The following is a 25840-nucleotide window of genomic DNA, read 5'->3' as shown; positions in this document are numbered from 1 at the left end:
GTGCACGGCTGGATTACCTCACAGACACAATTCATAGCTGCAGAACACACACACACCCCTTTACTAATTTTGCTTGACACAATCCCCAGGATCCAAATGAGGGAGAGACAGAGAGAGAGAGAGAGAGAAAGAACCCCCAAAATGGCCGCTGGGTTTCCCTCCTTCCCATTCTCTTCCGCTTCGCTCTGGCCCAGGCTCTTTTATTAATTTTATTTAATTATCCCAAGAAGCTCTTTCTGCGCAGCGATATGGCTGCCACTGTCCCAGTCCCACAGTATGAGCTATGTAATTTAATAAAGCCTCATTTAAAGGGGATTTGATTAAAAAATGAAGCTGCACTGATAACACCCCCCCCCCTCCTCCTCCCCCTCCTCCTCCTCCTCCTCCTCCTCCTCCTCCTCCATCCCTTACCCCCCCCCAACCTCCACCCCTTTTCCCCACCCCCTGCCTCCAACCTCAAGATGAGATCCAATATTTCACATTATGAACATGTCGCAGAGAAATTATCACCGCGGGACAAATGAAGGCTTTCCATAGGATGATGACATGCCCCCCCCCCCCCTCCCCACTCCCTGCCCTATGGGAGAGGGACGTGCGGCGGGCGCGGGCGAGCGGGCGAGAGAGAGAGAGCGAGCCCCGTCCCGGCGACCGTGTCCTCGTGCGAGGCGAGGCGGGAGACAGCCCGGTCTCTCCACTTAGGTGTGCTCCATATCTCACCTGCTGTCTGCTAATCACACCCCGTGTTCAAATCTCTATTTATAATTCACTCCTTCCCAGCGCCGGCAGCCGAGCCGAGGCGAGGCGAGGGCGCCTGACATCTCGCGCGTAGCGGTTGCGGATATTTCCGCCTTATTTAGCGCGTCGCATGACGACACTGGCTTGCAATTCGCAAAGCGGGATTTAAAGAGGGGGGGGGGGGGGGGAAGAGAGGATGAATTGTGAACCAACGGGGCCCACGTCTTTGGCTCTGTCTCAGAAATTGCAGCCTTCACCTAATTGTTTACACGTAGTATAAAGAGTCTTTGAAATCCTATACTGTACGCCTGCGCTTGCCAGGACAGCAAACTGGTACTGTACACAAGCACACAAGGCCACTCACACAGAAAATGTGCAAGCTGTCAATTCTTTTCGTGTGTGTGTGTGTGTGTGTGTGTGTGTGTGTGTGTGTGTGTGTGTGTGTGTGTGTGTGTGCGTGTGTGTGTGTCCGAGCACAAAACACAAAGATAGACGGAAGAAAAAAGGCCACAGCTAAATGCAATATGCACGCCACAGCTTAGAGTTAAATACCTTTTTTGGTCTTACTGTTTTGCAGCAGAAACATAATCCCTGCAATTAATGCCTGCAAATTATAGGCTGGATCTCGTGGTGGTTTTGAAGCATAAGTTATTGATTTGGAAATGAAAACCTGTACTCTTGAAGGTTAAATCCAGTCCACCCTCATTACGGCGCTGTCCTTGAGAGGCCCTGCATTAGGGCCGTGGCGAGGAGGAGAGAGAGAGAGAGGGAGAGAGGGAGAGAAAGAGAGAAGGTAGCTGCTTTAATGAAGGTGAATTTAATGGGATTTAATGTAGCTGGGGGCAATGGAGCAGTAGAGATAGGGTTTTAACAAAGAGCTGGGGAGCAAGGGTACAGCCCAGAGAGCAGCCATTCTCCATTCTTTTTTATTTATTTCACATTTGGCCGGGCGGGATAAAAGCGCGCCAGCGTCCCCCCGGCTGTAAGTGGGTCCCACGAGTCAGCACTTCCTCCCCGCTCCCTCCGCCCGTCAGGGCCAGAGGAAGGACCCGCCGCTTCCCATCACCCCCCCCCCCCCCCCCCCCCCAACGCACCCCTCTACCCCCCCTCGTCCTCAGCGCCACCGTGCGCCGCGCAAATACAAATGATATCATTTAGGGGTGAGGAATCGGAGGAAAGGGACTGTTTCAGTGAGTCTAACCTTCTTTTGTACCTTTTTTGGACTGGAAACAAAAAAGGACAAGCTGCCAACGGGTCCTCGCCTGCCAGAGTCCTGATCCGAGAAATTACCTAAAAGGGACGCCTTGTGCGGGTGCGTTGGTGCAATTTTTCTGGTAACAAGACCGAAATCCTCCCATTTCTAAATTGATTATTCATGCCCTACTGAAGTGCCCCACAAAACACACTTTACCTCTAATTGTCCCTAATGTAAGTGCATCGTACATTATGCATAAAGTATATATAATGTAGATTACAACAAGACTTTGAGGTGCTCTGAAATCATTTCCAACTGGTTATCTGATGCAATAGATCTGAGTGGGTGTAGCATGTTACCCCCTCCCCACCCCCCGACTTTTTAGGCAGTATGGAACGAGCTGATGGGGCGCTTGCTTCATACCATATGTGTGCACAGTGGGGGGGGGGTGCACTCGTACCTCCGCCTCGCTCTCACGAAAGAGTGGAGGACAAGCAGGCCATCCAGCGAGTGATTGGGCACGGACTCCATTATTAAGTGTGTGCAGTGTACAGAGAGAGAGAGAGGGAGAGAGAGAGAGAGAGTGAAATGAGTGTGTGTGTGAGAGAAAGAGAGAGACCGAGTGAGTAAGAGATATCGAGAGAGAGAGAGCGTGAGTTAGAGAGAGAGTGCGCCTGATGCGTGGTCCGTCCTCTGGCAGGGTGAGGGAGCTGAAGGCCCTCAAAGCCATGCTCTCAGCCTCCGTGCGCCTGATGCGAACAATGTGTGCGCTCTGCAAATAACATTAAACAGCCTACTCCCCCAGTAATGCCTCATAAATATGCCCAAATCTTGAAAAGCAAAAATAATTACTTTCATACCTTGTTCCGAGCTCTGCGCCGAGAAGCATTTCCCTTCTCTTTTTTTCCTCTCCGACTCTCTCCTTTTTCTATAGCCTTCCTGTGCTTTGCTTTTCATGGCTAAGAAACGGCTTCTTGCGTGTGAGAGACCCTGCCAAAGAGCACAGACACGGAGTATTAATTAGAGTCTACAACGCAATGATAAACTTCATCATGTGCCTTATTGGCAGCAGTTCGTAATAATCAGACAAAGGCACACAGAAAAATGAACTTATTTCTTATAGATCATTTACTCAATTCTTTCACAATGGCTAGCAGTGGAAGTCCCTGTGGAAGTGAATTACAGTTAGATTCCAAACATATTCCACTCCTCTCTTCTCCTCAGCACCTGAGATTAATTTTTCCCCCTCACCCTCCCCGCCCTCTCATGTTGAATAATACTGTCCTGAATTTTAAACATCGCATCATACTGTTGATGCATCACTTTATGTAGTTTTTATGAATCTCCGTGGGTCTTCCGCCGAAAACTATTTAAAAAACAGGTACACTGGCGTGGAAGAGGTCAGAACAAGGGTTCATAATTAAAGGCATATACCTAGCGTTGAGGCGCGGACGTGCAGGGCCTAATTAATGTGCAGGCATGCCTCGGAAATTCACTGATCGTCTGCCAAGTCCGGCATCTGTGGCCACGTTGCGTTAGACGAGGGCGGCCGGTAATGAGGGCGGGGGCAGAGGTGCTCACCTCGGCTTTGAACGACTCCGGCAGGAACAGGGAGGTCCACACGACCAGGGGAAAGGCCCAAACCCCTAGGGGTCAGGCCTTCCTCCATCAATACAAATCAAGCAGAGATAGAGACCCCCAGACAGAGAGTCCATGGGTAAACAAGCTTATGTTAAGGGTGATTAGGTATCCTTCATAAATCAGAAAGTAGCCCTTCTCTACCGCTCAACTCCTCTGTCTTGACTGCACGGCTGAAAAAAAAAATCCAGAGAGTAAAAATAATATAAAGCACATATAGCCTGTATTTAACATATGATCGTTTGGTCGTTCCATAGCAGCTGCCATTGGAGTGCCTCTTGGTGAACTCTGTTTCTACTTATCATCTCTCACAACAGATGGTCATCCGGGGGGGGGGGGGGGGGGGGGGGCATGAGAAAGGCAAATGCCATCTTCAATGAAGCACACAGACGCTGACTGAGAAAGTGAGTGGGGCGGCCACAGGCCTCGTCAGAGCCAACATTGGTAAATTACGCTCTGAATGAGAGAGGACTGGGGCAAAAACAGAGCTTTTCATTCTTAAAGGAGAACTTTTGAACCCAGGGTTCCCCCTCAAGCAGACCCGCGTAACCTCATGAGTAAACTCCTCTTTTTTTCCACCCCTGCGAAAGAAGTCAAAGTTAATTGCAGACCGAATTAGGAAACCTTGTCAAATCTGGTCAAATTTTTGGTAATTACTAAACGACTGTGATCACAATAAAACAAGCCGCATTGTTCGCACATCTGCGTTTTCCATTTAATCCTTGACTTTCATTGGAGCTGTCTGTAATCCCTCAAACATGACTAATGGGAAACATTAAGTACAAGTTTGGGAACAAGTGGTTTTAATTAAACGCCGGTTCACAGAGGGCCTCAGATTGGGGGACTTTTTTTTTTTTTATCGTTCTTCAGAGGAGCCCGCATGTGAGTGCTTTACTTGTTCGTCTGTGTTTTTTTTTCTCTCTTCTTTCTTTGGGATGTTAAGAACACACTAGGTTCTCACAAAGGTACTCCTCACTTTCAACAAGTAAAGAGTAAGCTTAGACAGATGTGCACACACATGTCCTCTCGGTGAGTCTGCATCACGAAGCACAGCGCATCTCTGTTAGTAAGCACGATAGAAAAATAATGAAAAGGGGGGGGGGGGGAGGTTTTAAAAAATGGAACTCGAGGGCCAGACACAATGAAGAGAGCAGGAGGAACGTGGGATTCCTGTGGGCATAACAAAGAGAATGGTAAAAACAGCCATATAAAAAAAGAGAGGGGGAAAAGACACATCTTCAGAGGATGTCGGAAACTCCTCCTTTACCACTTCCGACAGAGAGAGGAGCGAAGGATAAGTTGGAAAGTTTATGGGAAATGTTCATGACCTTGGGCTGACAGCAGTTTGTTTCTCCCTCATGTAGTAAGCTGAAGTTTATAAGACTTAATGAACAGCGCTGGCGTAGGCATTTTTTGAATACATCTGTGACACAGCGACCTGGAGAGGCTTTTACAATTACATACCACTGTAATCACCCTAACAGATCCAGCAGACAGCACACATGGGCCCACAGAAATCATGTCATGTCTGAGGGAATGGATTCTGCCGGACATTTTCATAGAAAGTGTTCCCCCCTGTGTGTGCAAACTTCCCCCCTTGGCAATTCACAGTCCACTAAACTGTTCCAAAGGAAAGCCAAAGTCACATAGCAGCCAATTCCACAATGGTTAAAGAGAGCTAAACTAGTACTATATCAAAACTGGCTTCTGGTAATACATTTAAATATAGTTTGTGGTTCAAGTTCCTAAGCATTGGTTACCCAGAGCTGAACACATACTGTATGATCTATGCATGTTCTCCTCAAAAATAACATTACAAGGTCTACATTTATTGACTTGAAGTATAAGAATATGTCTAATGAGTGGCTATCGTATTCACATACTACATACTACATACTACATACTACATACACGTAGGAGACCCTGGCCTTGAACAGGTCGATTAGAACTGGTCAGTGCAGTTGAATTTCTTCAAATCTGCTTTGAAAATGTTTTTTTTTTATTAAATATTTTGATGCTTACAATTTTCTTGGCCTTTCAAATTTATTCCATATTTGATCTTGAATTAATTTGATATTTCATTTGGGAATTAACAACCGTGGTCTTTCTAGGAAGGCCAAAAGCAAATAGGAGCTCAACGATTTTATGCCATATAGTACCGTAGCACCTACTGTACATGTCCACATTGAGAACAGTCATCCTTAGCTCAAGCAGTGTGATGCTGAGGCAGGCAAAAACAAACAAACAACCGAAGAGCTTTAGCACACAAACACATACCAAACAAACAACAAACATCCCCGCCCTGCATCCGATTCGCTCACATCTGCGGACCGCTGTGACAAGCTAGTTTGTCTCGAGCGCCGCCGGCAGCACACAGCATTGTGGGACGCCTCCCTGACACTGCTGTTGTCTGGGAGCGAATGGAACTGTCTGTCCGTCTGTCCGTCTGCCTGTCCATCAGCACCCAGCCCTCCGCGCCTGTCTGGAAAAGCCATTGGCTGAAGCGGGTTTTTGGGGGGCGATTTTTTGAGGCGCACCGGGAGCCGCCTCCCGGACTTGGCGGTGTCCGTGACAGGCCCTCTCTCCGTGAGCTCGCTGCCATGATGAATGGCCACCTTTCCGTTCTTTATTGCCCCACTAAATCATATGCCTGCCATGCTTTTATAACCAATTTTTGCTGCTTTCTCATCCCCTCCTTTTTTGGAATAAAACTACAAAGGGCCTCGACTGGACTTTCTCTAATGCAGAACATACTGGTCTCTTGGGGTGCCTTTGGCTGCATGGGGTTGGTACCGCTCTGAGATATGGGGAGTGGAGACCAGCAGAGACAAGCTCAACTGCCCTGATATCTCTTCTCACAGTCAAGTGGAAATTCCCTTCTTTCAACAGACGCATGTAAAAGAGATAAGAGAGAAATGTTTGTAGAATGTTTAGCGTCACTCTTCTGTGCCCTAACTTACAACTGCTCCAAATAATCTGGAATACACAATAACATGACAGCAAGCAAACCTGCACCCACAAAAGCATCAGAACAGCTTCTTTTCAACCTTTAGGCAAAACTGATTCCTTTTGGTAGCGTCGGCTCTTTAAGGGCCGCCTAAAGACGGGGGATTTGTGCAGAGAGGTGTGGAGAGGATGCTGTTTTTCTTGAAGGACATGTCATCAACATGATTTACTCCCCACACCTGTTCCAGTCTCTCGCCATGCAGGCACAGGCACTGGCAGAGTTTAGTGCCTCGTTGTGAGTGTATTCCTGCGGTAATGACACACTACATTATGCCAGTTATTACTTTTCATGAAAATGCATTTGGTGACAACTGTGTAAAGGTTCGCCTTTTTTTGGGGGGGAGCGCAGCGCAGCAAGCGATCCAGTAGTTTCACCCTCCATATCCCCTCAGTGTGATGATACTGTCTACGACCTCATTACGGGGAACTGCAGCGGGCCTCTCTGCATAAAATGGAAAGAGGGAGAGAAGAAAGCGATGACCTGCTGGCTCTCCGTTACCTCGCCCGCGCGGGACAGGGGTCTGCTTCCGCTCGGCTCCGCCCCCGTCGTCGTGCCGACTCCCCCAGGACGGTCCACTCGGAGGGCTTCTCTCCGGGAAGGCTTCCCAGAGCCTCGCAGAGGTACAGCCTCATGCATCTGATTAGGAGCAACAGCCTCTGTCGATGAGTGATCTGAGGATGGCGTTTTAGAATAACAATAATAATTTTAAAAAAAGACAGAGCTCTGTGACTACCCAGGACCATGACATCAGCTCGTCTGATGCCTGCTCTCCTTGTTTAATATGGGAATAAATCAGCATGAATGGAAATGTGACAGAAAGCAGACGATCAGAGGGGAGTAGCACACCTTCCTCTGCATTAGAGGCACCTGGTGCCACGGACAGAGGAACACATGATGCTTTCTGTCAACGTTTACTGTCAAAGCTTAAACTTTTTACCTGCTTCCACAGAGCAATATAAACATTCAAGTCCTTAATTCACAGTGTTGGCATTCACTGCCCCTGTATGGTGTGTGTGTGTGTGTACTGTACGTGTGTCTCTTGGCTGTTAAGGAGGGTAACCATTCAAGCGAGAGCCTTGGATCAAACAGTAATTTCATTTGACTCGCCTTGACGAGGAAATTAGAAATGCAGAGTTTCGGCACCAGCTCGCCCCACTCACTAAGAAGCATCGGCCACATTATTTATGTATGTCTGCTTAATAGGGCCAACCTGCATTAAGGGCTCAAGTGTGACGGCGGGCACAGAGGCTGTGGCCAGGAGCGACTGTTGGTGCAGACCCCCCACCCCTGCGCCCCCAACCCCCCCCCCCCCCCCCCCCACCCTCTTCTCCATGGGCCAGAAGCCCCAGTGCTGACATCCAGCCGTTCTCACCTCATCAATCACGGTGCCCCGCCATGGAGACGGACAGGTAGGTGCTGCCACAAGCACACCTGTGCCGAGTAAATCCAGCGTCTCGACAGAAAGACTTTCACCCCCGCAGACGAAAAACGACGGGATATTTTGACTTTCTCAGGGTTGTGCCCATGCATCAGTCACTTGACTTGAGGGGCCACATACACAAAAGATTGGCTTTACAGACTTTGTGTCAGTAATTTTTTTAAAACAATTTAGTGAGAAGAGAACTGGTTCTGTCCAAGCTCAAACCAGAGTCTACATTTTAGAGGAGAAAGTGCCAGATTCATTAACGACACAGAAGCATGATATACAGTGGATTCTGTCTCCCCCTGCAGGAAGAAAATATGCACAGCAGCACATAATATTTCATATGGAGTGTCCATGCAGCATCTACCTCCTGTATATTCAAAACATACTCAAAAGAAATTGTGGCAACATTCAATTTTGTATTTAATCTAGAATATTTATATGTCCCTGAATACCATGAATAGAGTTTTTGCTTGTGCGTGTGTGTGTGTGTGTGTGTGTGTGTGTGTGTGTGTGCACGCTCGCTTGCGGACGTGCGCGTGTATGTGTTTTTGTGGACATCCGTGAATAAAGAAGCGGTGTGCGCCGCGGTGGCTGTGTGTGACTGACAGGGTTATATGAGTCATCCATCACCCTCAGAAAGCCCCTGCACTGGAGGCTTCCTGCCACCGTGGGGTGGGTCTGACCCACAGCCCAGTGTGACATTCAAGCAAGGAGTGCAGCTCACCAAGGAAATCCCATTACACCAAAGCATGATGGATATTGCTCCCAAGAACCTCATATGTGGCCTGACATATAATTTGTTATAATTTGTAAAAATCATATGGCCACTTTTCTCCCTTGCTCTCTCTCTCTCTCTCTCTCTCTCTCTCTCTCTCTCTGTCGAACACAATACATTGTCCCTCACATGCTCTCGCTGACACACAAATGCACACAGGCACACTTTTTTTTTTGGTAACTTCTCATTGACTTTTACCACAGACTCACAGAGAGGCTCAAGAGACGCAGAGGAGTTACACACACTGGGTTGAGAATCTCTTAGGCTGAAGCCTTTCAAGCAATTCAAAGTGCATCTAAAAGCAACCACATCACTGGTATAGAATAATCGCCAAGTTCCAGCTCAAGACTTGTTTTGAATGCACAGGCACACGCAGGCTTCTGGCTGCAGAGGCGCTGGATAGAGCCTGATGCCGTACACTCACAAAGAATTGGCTCCTGCATTCATTCTTCTTCAGGTTTTTTTTTTCTTTTTTTTCCCATGCTGTGACCCAGACATCAGAATTTATGGATGTCTGGGAATTTTTGCTCTTAAAAATGAAGGACATTAATAAGAGATCTCTTTCCATGTTTGGACACTGCTGACCATTGTGCTTAACCACGGTTCCCGGGCCTCAGTGGACTACTGCACATCCTTAGCCATCCCTAACAAGGCCCAGGAACGGACCAGACCAGAACGGAGAAGTGTTTCAGCAGCGCTGGCCCTACGCTACTGTTGAGCTGAACAATAGGCTATCTGTCTAAACAGGCGCATTGAGCAAAGTGATCAAACAAATCCGCAATCCCTCCTTAACTCCGCACACACACACAGACTGGGGCATGTCCATGAGTGTTATCTACATCAGTTAGGCCCGGGAGAGGGGCAGGCTCGGTGTGCTGTTGTGAGCTATCATGTATGCTTCGATCTATGATTCCACGTGGCTTTTGGCCAGTGCAGTGCAGGGGGCAAAGGTAAAGATAAGGCAGTCTGTCCTGCCCCCTCAATGTAGAGGCGTAGGTGTGGCTGCCACTAGCCTCTAAAAGCTTGTCAAATACTGCCCCCGGTGGCAAAAGAGCAGCAACACAACCATTTTTTGTTGACGTTAAAATGGAGTTTGTTGACATTTTTTTAAACAAAAATGACAAATTTGCTTTGCCAGATTAGCACAATATTACACACTGCTTTTACATTCAATTGTTACTACTGTTTAAACCTATAAACCCTTTGTGTTTTTTTTGTATTTTCTGTTTTCCTTCCTCTGTCATTTTTATGTGCCAGAAATCTACAAATCCCTCCCCCTATAGCTACTACCCTCAGCACTGATAAGAACTCAGCACACTGATAGGTAAACAGTTAGCAGAACCTCACTGGGTTCCTATCTATCTCCTTATTTATTTATCCTGCTGCCCCTCCATTTGTATTTGTTTCTCCGCTGGGGTATCAGTCCCTGTGTATGAGCCATCTTTGTCATGCTGAAAGTTACTGGATGAGGACAACTCTGACCAAAGGTCTTTCTGCCGAGAACAGTCAGCTGTATGTGACAGAGCAATATAGCTTTTCACAGCAGAGGACTGAGGGGAGTTGCCACTAATGTCTGTATGGGAATCCTAGTTTTTGATGTAGGCCGAAGACGGACGAAGCACACAGTGTGAGAGGAGTTTAATTCACTAAGAGTGACTGAAAACTAATTCATTAGTGAGCAGGAGTAACTGAGGAGTAAGCGTGGAGTAAGCGTGGAGTAAGGCTGATCTGGGTCACAGTGGTCCTTGTTGTTGAGAGTAGAGTGAGTCACGGCTGGGCCCCGCGCTGTTTGTAGCAGTGCAGCACAGCACAGCACATCATGCGGATCAACAGAGTTGGGCTGGACCTGGACACCAGTGACTATGGCATGAACCTGGAACCGTCCTACACCATGCTGGAGTTTGACAGCTTGAGAGCACTTCCTGAAGAGGCAGGTATGTTTGACCCCGTGACCCGAGTCCAGACAGACTGACGGACGGACCGGCTGACATGCCTTGTGTCATGACCACTGGATGGGATAACTTTTCCTCCTGAACCTTCATGGCAAAGATCTAAGCCAGAGGAGGATTTGTGTGATGAAAGTCTATAAAAGAGCTCCAGTAATTCCAGCTGTCATACAGTTTACTTACCAAGTCTCGTAAACACGGTCAGCCTGCCACGACCGTTTATATTCGAATGAGTCTCTCACATTGTATTTGGTTGGTCAGGTGACCTCGGGCAGCACTAAAGGTAGCGTTATGTTTCAGTGACATGGTAATGAGCTGGGCGAGAGTAATGGGTATGACACGCTTCACATTCATAATGTGTCTTTTGTGCGCTTATGAAAAAGCATTTTGTCATGGGAAATAATTCTCAGCGAATCGCTTGAAAAGCTTCCCGATCTCACGGCAAAAAAATAACAGCTGATGATCAGCGACCACAATAACCCGCATTCAAGTTATTATCCATAATCTTCGTATTCTCACGTGGATACACACTGAGAGCGTGTGAGTAACATTAGCTATGAGCTAAACGCACACCCACAGCTGCAATCAGACAGTGCTTTTTAGCGACATATTTAGCGGGGTCAAAAAAAAATGAAAAGTAGTCTGTCTGCAGTCTGCCTGTCTGTCAGACTAATGCGAGGTCGTCCGGAGCCTTTGAGGAGCAGGCCAAGAGTAACATGTGCTTAACCACTCTCTGTGCCTCACATTACGACTCCCACACACCCAGGGATTTTTCCGGCATTTTCTCATGGCACACGAGGGCAGGGGAGGGTGTCCTTCCAAAGACACCCGACCCGTATCTCCCAGAAAAAAGCTGCTCAAAATACAACGGCTATTATCTGGTCATGAGAGCTCTGTTCAAAAGTCAGAGCCCCCACTGGCAGCCCACCACAAACACACAAACACACACACACACACACACACACACACACACACACACACACACACACACACACACACACACACACACACACACACACACACACAAGTGCATGCATACTCCACCCCCACACTCTCTGGTTGTCAGCCATAATCTCATTTTCTGCCGTCATTAGGAAAGAGGACTTGCTGAATCAGGGAATCTTTTCTGGCACCTTTAGCTGCGCACATTACCAGGACTCTCCCTTACAAACGCAAAGAGAAGGAGAGGGAGAGAAGGAGAGGGAAAGAAAGAGAGGGGGAAAGAAAGAGAGACGGCTGGTGGATGCATTGTAATCACTTAATTCAATCCAACAAAACTTTGACCCCAGAAAAGCATTCAGCGCGTTGAAGAGTAATCCTCTACCGTTCGCTTCCCCAAACTCTTAATAGTGCAATTTACATACATTACTTCTGAGTGTCATTGTCCCCCAGATAAGCTACATAAACAGCATGTTTGATGGTGACCAGTTTGTCTGAGCCAATCCAGGGGTGCTTGAATACTGACAGAATGCAATTTAGCCCCAGTCACCGGCAGATTGAATTAAAACTGTGCAAGCTTGCAGAGCGAAATTAACCACAAAATGGCTGCGCCGGCTTTGGCTTGCCACTGACCTGTGACTGGTTTAATTAAATGGGGAGTTTCTTCTTTCTCCAAGTAATAAGGAGCGCTAGTCCTTCGAGGCCTGTGAAGCGGGCCAGCAGAGAGGTTGGTGATATCTCCACCAATAAGCCTTTTATTACTGCCGCTCTCATAAAGCCACACGGCTCAGGCGACACACACAGATGTCATATGCGCTCACAAACCTGTGTCTGCCTGTGTGGTACTGCGGCATGTGAGCGTGAGAGTATGTGTGGGTGTGTCTGCGCGCGTGTGTGTGTGTGTATGTGTGTGCATGTGTGTAGGAGTGAGAGTAACTATGTTTGTCAAAAGCAAAGGAACTCTCTAATTGATCTCTCTGTAAATGCCTGGAGATCACTAAAACTAAATCAGGTGCATTGAAGTCATAGCCATCCTTGAGTGGCATGAGTCTCCATTAGATTGCCTGCTATTGACACATTCAGGGATTTTGTTTTCATTAACATAAATATATGCCGTTTTTCATATCTATAAACCATTTGGTTTTAATCTACGAGGACACCAAAGAGACTTAATTAATTCCAAATTAATAAAGGATATTTACAGTGCACTTCACTTATTATTAATGGCCGGGTTTTCCAGAAGCTCTTTTAGCGCTAAGAACCTCTTAGGAGCGTTCTTAGAACGTTCTGAGAGCGCTCCTAAGAAGTTCTTAGCACTAAAGAGCTTCTTAACGAATCTGGGAATTCCGGCCAATACTAGGAGAGATACTACCAACACTTAGAGCTCTGACTCTGAGTATACAGCACAGAGCAGCACAGGTGTAACCCAACAGGTGAACTCACCCCTCGGCACGTGTCTGTTTCCCTCTGACGCTGGCAGAGCCACTGGTGCCAGGGCCGGCGCCATCCCTGCCCCCGAGCAGCGGCAGCCTGTGCTCCATCTGCGCCGACCGGGCCACGGGCAAACACTACGGCGCCGCCAGCTGTGACGGCTGCAAGGGCTTCTTCCGCAGGAGTGTGAGGAAGAACCACGCCTACACGTGCAGGTGAGGACAGGTGAGGTGAGGTGAGGGAGGAGACCAATCCAATCAGGCATTCACCGAAACACCCAAGCCTTGAACAGTTCAGCTGGGCCGGGTTTCCCAGAATCATTAAGAAGCTCTTAAGTGCTAAGAACTTCTTTGGAGCGTTGTAAGAATGTTCTAAGAACGCTCCTAAGAAGTTCTTAGCACTTAGGAGCTTCTTAACGATTCTGGGAAACCCGGCCCAGTTCAACAGGGTAGCTGCCACTGGATTGGTAACTCAATAGGAAAAAAACTCCAAAACAGTTCTTTGATCAATGTTACACATTTGTGTTCACTTTCCACATCCTATACTATTATTTGAAATGAATAATTACCCATATAACATTACATTAAATTATACATGTTTTACTTAGATATGCGTAAGAAGCCTAGACCTCTACAGATGATGGAGTACATCTAGTGTAGAGTAAGACATCAACGTCACATGTATACTACAGCTGGCCTGGTCCTTCAGTCAATGAGAGGAGAGAACCAAATGTGGGAAGTTTGTCTCACACCTGAAGGTGTTCAATCTAACAAGGTCCATCTAATTTCAGACTCCTATGTGATGTGAGTCTAAGGCAAATTGTCTTTGCGCTCAAAGGCCTGTCTACGCAGGCAGACAGAGAATAGGCCCAACTCAAACAATCTCTGGCCATATGAGAAAGAAAATCAACAGAAGCACGAGTATGACACCTGAAGTGTTTCATTATAGGGTCCATACATGCCCCAGCTCATGTAATGGTCGGTCTGTGTCTGTGTGTGTGTGTGTGTGTGTGTGTGTGTGTGTGTGTGTATATTTGCCCCAACAGGTTCAACAGACAGTGTGTGGTGGACAAGGACAAGCGGAACCAGTGCCGCTATTGCCGGCTCAGAAAGTGTTTCAGGGCCGGCATGAGAAAAGAAGGTGAGAGACTCCATCGCACTATTACAGCCTTACAAATATGATACAGAGAATTAGACATGTTTCACTTGACCACTGTTACAGTAGGCCCTTTTCAGGAACCAGAGAAAGGAAAAGGAAATTGTCATTTTCTTTTCAAAGTTAATGGAACATCCCGTTACCCCATCCCCCCCCCCCACACACACACACACCAAATTTGGCATCCAGCTAAATCTGTCGACCGCAGAAGCCTGGACAGGCCAAGAGAGTGTACAGCTCCCTGTGTTTGCCTATATTACATAAGACCTGCAGAAGTGTGTGTGAGTGTGTTTATGTGTGTGTGGGGGACGGGGCTCTGAACAAGCAGTGCTCTGAGGGGTGGCGTGCCCCAGGGGGAGAAACTCTGCACCCCGCACTCTCGGAGCACTACGGCCAGACGGACGATACGCATGCTAGTGGTTATCTCCCACCGACTGCTCCCAATCACCAGAGGAGAGACCAGATCTGGAGAGCAATGAATGGCCTGCTCACATCAATAATTAACATGGCTCAGTTTGGGCAAATATTTGCTAGGGTCTTTTTTTTCTCCCCCTGCAGAGAAACTCACTTTATAACTCACAGTCCTGGAGCGCTTTACGTAACAGACAGACTGTGGTGGAGAGGTTTTTCAAAGAAGGCAGACAGAACACCCAATATATTCACTACTCCAGGAACTGTAGCCTATCTGGTAGGTCGTATATCACCATGAAAGCCATCCAATTGAAATGATAACGGAAAATGCCAAAACAATTACAAAGTTTCCAAAGAAATGTTCGAAAAATTTAACCAGAACCTTCAAAGAAAAAGCAAAGGCTGGAACGCTGCAGACCTACCAGCAGGCAGTGGAGAGGAAGGCCATGTTTGTGCCATACAAGGGGCCCATGAAGGACGTTTGCGGGACTAATAGGAACTTAACTGGCTGGCTAGTGAGAACTCTGCTGTAGATGACTAATTGGTTTCAGATTGGGGCCTTGCTGTCTGGCCTTGTTGAGGGGATGCACAGCACACCGCAGCACACCACACCACAGCACAGCACAGCGCAGCGCGCAGCGCGAGCTGACTGCACATATTCTGGTCACGTTCCTTTCCCACGCCAGACCAGAAGGTCGTGATCAAACACTTTTTTCTGCTGGAAACAATCCAAACCATCAGACCAAAGAAAGTGTGTGTGTGTGTGTGTGTGTGTGAGGGTGTGTGTGTGTGTGTGTGTGTGTGTGTGTGTGTGTGTGTGTGTGTGTGTGTGTGAGTGTGTGCTTGTGTGTATGTGTGTGTGGGGGGGGGGGGGGGGGGGGATTGACTGGGGGCGTCTTGTGCCACGAAACAGGCTAGAACAATACTCCTCACAACAACCCTCTCTCCTTCAGTAGGTGTTACAGAGCTAACAACATCATGACGTCACATTCATTATGTTGCATTAAAAGCGAAAAAAGAACAGAGAACATGATTTTCAAGGGAACAGGGGTGGGTCCAAGGCCTCATGTGATGTATGTACAGTATGTCCTCTTGTTCTTCTAGGGGTGTAAGAAAAGTAGCGCTTGTGGAGACATGAAAGCACAAGGGGAAGAGAACAAAAACCAATCAATAACATTTTTGTGTGCCTCCATGTCATTTGTGTGCAGCCGTCCAGAATGAGCGGGACCGGATCAGCTGCCAGAGAGACGGACAGAGGCTCGGAACGCTGTCCATTAACATGCTCCTGCAGGCAGAAGCCAGCACGCATCAGGTAGGCCTCAACCACCTGGGCCCCACCACACACTCACCTGGGCCCCACTACACACTCACCTGGGCCCCACTACACACTCACCTGGGCCCCACTACACACTCACAACTCCCCACGGGGAGGGAGGCAGTCAGGGAGGGAGGGAGAATGGGCAGAGGCAAACCACAGACTCCCTCTTACCTACAGTATTTCCCTTTCGCCTGAGAAGCCCTAATATAACTCTGAATTATCAGTGTCATTGAGAGATGCAGGAGGAGAGAGAGAGGCCAAGGCTGCATTTTCTTCAGGCCTCACTATAAGACAGGCTGCCATTTGAGTCCCCTGGAAGTCTTAACTATGGACTCCTGGCTTCGGTTATGTCTGAGAACGGTCAAATTGCCCAGGGACTCAATTTGATCACTGCCTATTTAATTGTATTGCACAGGCTTGGAGTCTGTGCCAGCGTTCAATTTGCTCTAAATGCATAATAACAACCAGACCTCCTCTTTGCATGCCATAGGCACGCAGTGAAATTAATTGGATGATTGACAAATGGGGCACAAAACAAGGCTGAGCTGGTTTCCATTGGGCTTCGCTCCTCATGCAATGTGTCATGCGTTACGCTGCCAGAGCACCACCAAACTCTGATCCCAGGCCAGCGGGATTTATCAAACGGGTTCAGGGCAGCAGCAGCCAAGGGGTGGGGTGGGGTGGGGTGGGGTGGGGTGGGGTGGGGTGGGGTGGGGTTGGGTGGAAAGCGGGGTGACCGTTCGCCCACTGCTCGCCTTCTACTCTTGCTACAGTATTCCTGTTCCAACACCTCGAGTGCTATACTATTCTCACACAGTCAGCCTTTGTCAGACACGTCCTTTCGACAAGTCCTTTTTCTTCTCAGCCGTACTAGTCACACTAGTCATATATCACACATCACTTCCTTGCTGCCATCATTGCACTTCACACCTACACTGGTAAGCTCTCTGTTCAACATCTCTCTGCCCATCTGGGACTCCCTGTGCTCTCTTAAATCAGACAGCCCAGACAACACACCTGCATGCTCCCAGAGTCCTGTTCTTCAGGTGACCTCATTGCTCACAGCTCAGCTGCTCAGTACATTAACATAATGAGGATGTCCTCCTCAGTATGCTGGTGTGTGGAAATTATAACGCTGCTGCGAAAGACTAGTACTCAGGCTTTGGTCTTGGGCTCATCTGTGCTATGCTGTGCGTTCTGTTGTGCCATGTCATGTGAATGAGACTCTCCTCCTCATATTCTCTACCTCTCTACCTCTCTACCTCTCTCTCTCTCTCTCTCCAGTTCCTGTCCTCAGTCCCTGGCATCCCCTGTGACACAGGCATGAAGAAGGTTGCCCGCGTGGGGGACGTATGTGAATCCATGAAGCAGCAGCTCCTTCTGCTGGTGGAGTGGGCAAAGCGCATCCCTGAGTTCTGCGAGCTGCCGGTGGATGACAGGGTGGGCAGGCACACATGCACAAACACACACACACACACACAAACACACATACAGTACCTCATTTACAATACAAACGTACAACATAAAACAAGCTGAGAAAAGGTGAACGGTTATTTCCACGTAAAGCTATCAATCTGAACACGTGTGGGGCGGCTACACTACGCTTAAATGTCATGTCAAGTCTCAATTTGTCTGCAGAAGTTTTGAGTTGCCTTGGTCATACGGCGCAACATATATAAATATAATAGGCGGGGGATTGAAAAGTTGGAGTTATATTCATGGAATAGTCTATTGCAGAGGTTGTGTCTATGGCATACCGAAGGTTAAACCAAACTACCAAGGCACACTGACTTCTGGTTCGGCCTAATGATCATGAAGTAGGTCAGACACTATTATAGGACACCCATCAGTAGAACTAGAGAATAGGCTGTCTGCCAACCTGTGATCAATGGACAAATTTGTATTTTTTTCAGGGACCAATGGTATGTGTTTTGTGATGAATGCATTTCATAGTAGCACATGATGCAATCTGTCTGAAAAACAAAGTCTGTTACACATCTTGAGGTCAGAAATGTTTCTCTTGGATGTATTATGCACTTGCACGTTGTAAATTCAACAGGCGAGGCCTTTAAAATGATATTATATACAGTAGAGGCATGATATTTAAATTACACTTGTTTTCAGCTGCCACATTTACCAACACCCTTTATTTTTACACTAGAATTTGAGCGATACGGATACTTCATGAATCACACATGCGCCCTGTTGTAAACATGATTCCTGCTCTGAGATCTGCGCTGGTTTTCTGCATTCGATTGAGAAATGAGGGTCATTGTGTACATGTTGTGCTACTTTTAGCCCTGCGCCACGTCACTGTGTGGCATCTCTCCGGCATAGATGAGCCACAGTCAGCATTAAACTGAGGCATGTCGGCAGCCGTTTAGAGGTCCCTGGACTACTTGAGAGAAGCTCTGTCATTCTCTGCACTGATGTGTGAAAGCGTCCCTGTCTGTCTGTGTGTGTGTGTGTGTGTGTGTGTGTGTGTGTGTGTGTGTGCGTGCGTGTGCGTGCGTGTCTGTGATGTGTCTGGGTGCAGGTGGCCTTGCTTAGAGCCCATTCTGCCGAGCATCTCATCCTTGGCGTGGCGCGCCGCTCCCTTCCCTACAATGACATCATCCTTCTGGGTAAGTGAGCTTTCCCGTTTAGCTTGGCCGGCAGGCAACAGTCCGTCCAGCCAGAATCTCCGGGCCCACTATTCGGGCTCTGATGGTTTCCACTGTGGTTTTCTCTCTCTCTCTCCACGCAGGAAACGACTTCATCATCCCCGTGAACGGACCCGAGATGGAGGTGTCCAAAGTGGCGGCCCGGATTCTAGAAGAGCTCGTCAGGCCGCTGCGAGAGCTGGATGTCACCGACATGGAGTTCGCCTGTCTGAAAGCCATCGTCTTCTTTGCCCCAGGTCTGGTAACGGGGATATTGCACCCATATGGCTTAGTCAATCCCTTGCACTCCTAACTGTAGTGCTTCAAACATCTTGCAATGCACAAACTTGGACACATCTTCAGTGTTGTATTGTGGTGGTCCTCTGGTGTTTTGGGTCTCACAATAGACACATACAGTACATTATCTTTGTGCTCCATCATAACATAAAAGATGGTGTCCTCTGTAATGAACTAGCCTTTTCCCCAACAACCCCACCTTGGCACGCCTGAGTTTGCTTAGGTGGTACATTTTCATCACGTCCTGTGGAAAACTATTAATATCTGTGAGGCTGCTGGCAGGGAGAGCTGGTCTCTGGACTTTTATAGCCGCTTGGCTAAGCGCTCTGGTTATACCACTGGGGCCAGGTCAAGTGAACAGACTGGCCTTCGCCAAACTGTCAGGCCAGTGTGAGGACCAGTCTGTGTTGACTAGCTACACAAACAAACATTGCGGGGCTCATCTCAGTCCACCAAGTGCCATCCATCCCTCCAAAAGTGCCCTGACCCATGACTACCCATGGATGTTACAGAAAAATGATAAATATTGTACACAATCACAATCAGATCAGAACTCTGTCTCACACAGTCTTGCATTAAGAGCATCTTTCACATGAGATGTACATGGCTGCAACAATGTCTGGATTTGTTTTGTCTGTAATGAATTGTGTGTGTGTATGTGTGTGTGTGTGTGTGTGTGTGCCTGTCTGTGTGTGTCTGTGTCTGTGTGTTTTTGCATGCGTCCGTGCATGCGTGTGTGTCTGTTCACGTGTCTGTCTGCCAGACTGCCCAGGGCTGCTGAGTCCTCAGGCGGTGCGGCAGGTCCGTTTCCAGGCCCAGGTGCTGCTGGACGAGGCCACGTACGAGCAGCGCGGGCGCTTCGGGGAGCTGCTGCTCATGCTGCCGCCGCTGCAGAGCGTGGCCTGGCAGATGGTCGAGACCCTCCAGCTGGCTCGCCTGCTCGGGGAGGCGGCCGTCGACAGCCTGCTGCTGGAGATGCTGCTGGGAGAGGGGGGGGCCGCCGCCGGGGCCCGGGGAGGCCCTGGAGCCTCTAATGGACCTGGGGACGGGGAAGGGGCCGGAGTCGGGGTCCATGTCCAGTCCAAAGGCCCACATCCAGGTACTGCACTGCACTGCTCTGCTCCTCCTCACACAGCCTCGCCCAGGCTCCAACCACAGGCTCAAACAGGCCATATGCCTGGCTTGAAATGGTCTCCAGTGGCAGCTGCCAGAAGATCCCAGTATGTGAAAATGTGTGTGTTCGGCACACACCTGCGACACATTTTGCGGGCAAAGAAACCACGCAAGTGACACGCAAACGTTAACCCTAAAATGAGATGAATGAGTGGTGTGTTTTAGCCCTGTTTCACGTCCCGCGCCACTCAATCATCTCTGTAGTGAATCTCAAGCTAATCTGATAATCGGGTTCCTGAGAGGAACGTGAATCTTGTTCTGTGCTCTCTCTGCCAAACTCCAGGAAGTAACGCCGATGTCTTCTCATTCATGTCCTCTGGAGACCCTGCCTTGGCCTGTGGTCCCCTTGGTGTCCAGGAGGTGCTGCCAAACCAATTTATCTCTGTAATTCTGCCTGTACCAAACTGTAAGTACGCCATTTTGGGAGCTTTCCCTCCATAGACATTTATAAAATCAATTCCAAACCTTCAATAATCTTGCATTCCAAACATCTTCCAAGAGAAAGTACTGTGCATTATGTATAGATGTGTAGCACAGTTAAAATATTGCATTCAGTGAAACTGAGCATCTTGGAAATGTGTTTCAATTACATTTTGGTCAGAATGTGAATGCTGACAAGTTTTGTACACAAACCTGTCATTATAAAACGGCCACCACCAACCACAACATGAAAACATCTTCAGTTCCCTGAATCTGCCACGCCACCTGCTCCCAGCGGCCCAGTCCACAGGTGCATGCAACCTCAGACTCTGGTTTCCTGCGGGTGGTCTGCTCCAGACTCTGAGAAGGAGCCTGTTTATTTGTCTGCGAGACATCATCCCCACACAGGAGGGGCTCAGGGGTTTCTCTGACTGATGAAGCTTTCACAAGATGGACTGACAGCTCAGTGTGCTCACGGTCCCCGAGCTGCTCCAGTCCACAACAGAGAGGCAGCTTTTCCCCTCCCTCCCTCCCTCCCTCCGACCGCCTCTGACCCTAGCTGCCCTTGCATTAGTACAGCGTAAGCCCAACTTAACGCCCCTCACCCCGCCCGGTGTCTGCCTTCGTCCAATTCCTTACAAACAGATCAGTTTCATCCAACACTCAGAGTGTCACCAAGTGTAATACACGTGGTTTGACCCTTAAGCAAGACCAAAGCCACAGTCCTGGGAACGTAAGATACACATGGCAAAAGAGGCAACGAGCTCTGCAGGAATGTTCCTTGACTTCTGCCAGTTACTGGTCCTATTCTGCTCAGTGGAGTGTTACAAGTTCCTGACCCATTAACAGGAGTCACTCACAATAAATTTGATGGGAAACATTCATGTTTATTCACATGACATGCATACCATCTAGAAGCTAAAATGACATTGATGCTGCACGTGGGCTGCGTAAGGCTCCGTACTTTTAAACCTTGAACGTACCCCATCGATCAGCTAGTGCCAACTTCCCTCTTATTTTCTTTCGCACAGCTTTGCCAGGTCTTCCAATGGTACCCACGCAGACTGGCACTGAGGTGTACAGACCAGGAGAAGACGCAGGCATGGCCCAAGAGATGCCAAACAGCATGCCAATCCCACCTGGGCACACGTGCCTCTGAGAAAACAAACCACGCACACACTCACAAACACGTGCACGTACGCTGACACAAAAACACCTGGATATGCAGAGGCTCACATTGCACCAGAAGACTGATAACAAATGATGAAGTCAGCCACTGATCAGCCTAACAAGCAAGCGTCAGTAATGCACAACAGTGCAACAGTGCAACAGTGCAACAGTGACCAATGATTCAGAGATTCATTGATCAATGACTCAAGTGGTGTTATTCAATGAATGATTAATAGTAGTGTCAACTACATTCTAAATAAACAGTTATTTTCATTTCATAGTATGGAGGTCTGAAAAAGACATATCCTTATCATATCACTAGTGAATGACTTTATGGCAGCATTTATGAGCGGTGATGTGGCAGAAACATTGTTCCATGACAGATTTTCCTACCATAATAATATAAGCTAATGTTTGATTTGGTTTCCCAATCACAAACTAAGGCACGAGGAAACATATGAAAGTCAGGTTCCTTTGACTTTTGTTACATGTCATGAGTCTCTGTTTGTGTCCATTATTTCAATGTCTTTGTTGCTTACTGTACCAAAATGGTAAGTTATATACCAAACTTGTTTATTTGAGCCATGATTTAAATTCAGCTCAAAACTTTTTTTTTTCCTGTGACACAATTTGACCAATATTTTCAGGGTATGGTTTAAGTCTTACTCCTAGATAAGATTATATGTTAGATAATTAAAATGAAAACATAGGACTCTGTAGCCAACCTTACAGTACAAGACAATAAACGCAACACTATCTATGGACTGTGGTCATTTTATCCTGTAGGATACACTACAGCCCACCAGAGGGCGCTATCAGTCCACTGGGAAAATGCCCACAGCTGCTTCTGCTCTGCAGATCTGTAACCATATCCAGATAGACCGACAACAAAGTTTAAAACCACAGTACAAACAAACATCTTACAGAGGACTCGACTACTGAAGCAGAACACCAAAACAGGAATGTGTTTTGAGCATGCCGCTACAGAGCAATACCAAATTCAACACAACAGACCCGAGAGGATTGATCCAGATAAATGTATGTTTGTTGGAAAATAAACACAGGACTTAGTCTATGCATTACTTGAATTTTTTTATATAAATAGATGCTGTGTGTGTGTTTGTGTGTGTCTGTCTGTCTGTCAGTCTGTCTGTGTCTGTGTGTCTGTCTGCATGCTTGCGTGCGTGCGTGCGTGTGTGCGTGCGTGCGTGCGTGTGTTGTTTACACAGTATGCAGTTGTTCAAAAGCATTCTGAGGCAACACAGTCTTGCTTTTTGTCAGTCAGTACAGTGGTGAAGCCCCAAACAAAGACCCACACTTGGCCTGGCTGCTGCAGGAGCCTTCCCCAGCCCTGGGCCTCATCTCAGGCCCAGACCCCTCTCCAGCGCCCCTGGCCTGGGAGACAGGATAAGCCATGCATATCCAAGTTTGTTCGGAAGTAAATCACAGGCAAAAAGAGTGCACGTCGCTCCACTGAAGCAGTCTGCTTCTGCTACAGAGAGCAAAAGAAGGTCCAGTGGCTCAGGAGCGGATGCATTTGCGCTGGTCAGCTGGTATTGCAGATATCAATGTCCACAGAGACATCAGTGAGGCTATCAAAATAACTAAAACCCAAAATATTTCAAAAAACGGGTCAAAGTCAGTATGGGTCTGTCTGTCTCACTCGGGAGTGGGGGGGGGCAGGGTCTCTATGTCTGGCCCTCTCTCTCTGCCTAAGGCCAGGGAGCAGTAAAAGTTAATGAGCGACGGTGGCCCAGGTCATACAGGTGACAGGAGGCCACTGTCAGGAGAACATGACTCATCAGAAACGAGCAGAGCAGGGAGACTCTCTCCCATGAAAGAGCCAAACGACTGTTTGTGTTTATTTTCCAAAGGCCCGAGCACAAGTAGAGCGAGGAATATCCTCAGGCCTGCCCCCGAGAGTGATAGCAACTGTTGCCACCTGAAAACCACCAAGGGGCTTTACTGGTAGTCCACCGGATCCTGTCTGGAAGAACAGGGCACTTTCACTGGGTTCCTCATTCATTCCAAGGTAAACAGACACACAGAGATTTTCCTATAATTCCTCTGAACTGCTCAAGTCATCATTTGGTGGGGTCAAAGTTCATATACTCACCATGGCAACACCCAATACACACATTTCAGACACTACCACCAGATTCTCAAACGAAGCAGCTAGTTAAAGCCTTTAGAAATGTTTGCCGATTATGTAATGGTGTTCCGGCCTAAAGGCTGGCCAGCTCCATCAATAAGAAGCAGGTAATTTAGAAAGTGTAAACTGTCCTTTCCACTCACAGAAACTGGAAGTTCGAGTTTACACTCCCGCTACAGAAGAGCTACGCTGTATGCCTGTACTGCTGTCACCCACCCATGGCTAAGTGTGATTTATCGTAATAATAAACCACTCGTTTGTTGATTCGGCGGCCACAGGAGGAGTCGGGCCTCCCCGCTGCAATGGCACACACACAAAGGGTAGTATATCGTGGCTATGATCAACCGCACAAGTTAGGAGAGCACTGCTGTTGCTGAATGCTGCACCATACCAATCCAAAAGGTACCACAAAGTCTTGCCATCGCATTTACAACCAAAAACCAAACGTATTATGGGTTGAATCCAAGACCACCTCCTACACACCAAAAAAAACCCTCAAATCCAAATCCTGTTATTCAGTTACAGTTACAGAAGATGAAAACACTCAAATGTGGTTGGTCAGATTGGCCCAATTTAAGCAGAAATAACAGACAATATGTGAGCTTTCTTTCCCCCAGGTTCTGTTTTACTGAGAAGTGCCTAAGCGTCTATTCCAGGAAACAGTCATCGTGTCTTTAATGGGTGGACATGTTTGCAGGCGGCTGCTGCAAAGGTGCTTTCTCACCTTCTGGCAAGAGCTGAAGGCTCTGGCAGCCCTCGGCAGTCTGGTCCAGCACTTCAACAGATGAGCTTTTTTCCATGTTGCTCAAACTCAATCTGTTAGTTCAGAGGGGAAAATCCTAGTGTGAGTTGAAAACAACATGGCATGCACGGAACCATGGGACCTACCCTCACCTGTCCCACCTGCTGAAGCAGCTTCATCCACCCGCCCCCCTATGTGTCTCTGACACCTGTTCTGCTCTGATGCTTCTGTCTAAGGATGGCCTGGGGAGCTTGCCATCATTTGCTGGGCTTTGTTTTGAAGAGAATACATCCTCTATGGGACATAAACCAGCACAGCAGTCTTTCCACATGAAACAAGCTTTTGGGAAATCCCTGACTGAGTCTGACTGGAAGGAAAATTCACAGCTGCCATTGGTGCACACGTGAGCTCAAACACACTAACCCATACACACACATAATAGCAAACACAATCTTGTCAATACTGCACATGGGACACCTACACATACTGTACATACACATACACATATATACACACATACACACACACACACACACACACACACACACACACACACACACACACACACACACACACACACACACACACACACACACACATACACACAAACACACAAATGCATCCTGTTTAAAATATGCACAAGAAACATAAACTTCTGCGAAACCACATCAGTTGGGTACCTCTGAAGAAAAACTGAACATTTCCTTTCTTCACACACACACACGGAGGATTGGCAAAGATGATCTCCTGCCTGCGGTTTTCTTAAGATTATGACTGATAGAGAACACCCACATCTCGTCTGCATTACAGCCTAGCTTTGGCACAGAGGTCATTGGGAAAGAAACGTGTTCCTGCTTCACTTCCAGTCAGCCAAGCCCTCCCAATGTCAAAATCATATCACAGCTTTATATGCAATGCCACAGGAAGAGTTACTCAGTCGCATGACACAGTCCAGCAGATCGGTCACTGTCAGCATATTTATTCATTCAGTTTTGGAGCAAAGTAAACGGTAGATATTTCTTGGGTGCCTTTAAAGGCTTTTAAGTGCTTGATTTGTGAATTTTGCATTCAACAGGTTGGGCAGTCAAGAATCAAGAGATCATATGAGTTGATGTATTTTGTGATTTACTTTGTGTGTATATATATGCTACCCTGGAAACCAGAGTTCTCGTGAGAGCACAATTTGAATTGTGTCTGCAAGATACTCTGGCAATGAGCAATGATTCACGTTACGTTTATCCCAGGCATCGGGGGACACCAATCACATC

The 25840-nt window shown here is 47.7% G+C and overlaps 1 protein-coding gene and 1 long non-coding RNA gene across 2 annotated transcripts in view; one reads left to right on the top strand and one right to left on the bottom strand.

The window, feature by feature from the left end:
• Positions 1 to 10977, bottom strand: part of LOC134095597 (uncharacterized) — a 47934-nt gene extending 36957 nt beyond the window's left edge. Inside the window, exons 1-2 of the long non-coding RNA XR_009940581.1 lie at positions 10906 to 10977; positions 2791 to 2920 (exon numbers count right to left, since the gene is read on the bottom strand). This is a non-coding gene — a long non-coding RNA (uncharacterized LOC134095597). The remainder of the gene's footprint in view (positions 1 to 2790; positions 2921 to 10905) is intronic.
• On the top strand, positions 10094 to 21961 carry hnf4b (hepatic nuclear factor 4, beta). Its single transcript, XM_062549222.1, has 10 exons — positions 10094 to 10710; positions 13142 to 13307; positions 14138 to 14232; positions 15867 to 15970; positions 17261 to 17416; positions 18513 to 18600; positions 18723 to 18875; positions 19679 to 20014; positions 20372 to 20494; positions 21540 to 21961. The coding sequence occupies exons 1-10, from the start codon at positions 10596 to 10598 to the stop codon at positions 21665 to 21667; spliced, it is 1464 nt and encodes a 487-aa protein (XP_062405206.1). The 5' UTR covers positions 10094 to 10595; the 3' UTR covers positions 21668 to 21961.
• The last annotated feature ends 3879 nt before the right edge of the window (positions 21962 to 25840 follow it).

This window comes from Sardina pilchardus, chromosome 11, assembly GCF_963854185.1.
Source record: "Sardina pilchardus chromosome 11, fSarPil1.1, whole genome shotgun sequence".
Lineage (NCBI taxonomy): Eukaryota > Metazoa > Chordata > Actinopteri > Clupeiformes > Clupeidae > Sardina > Sardina pilchardus.
Note: the sequence above shows the minus strand (reverse complement) of the source record. Positions and strands in the feature narration are given on the sequence as shown.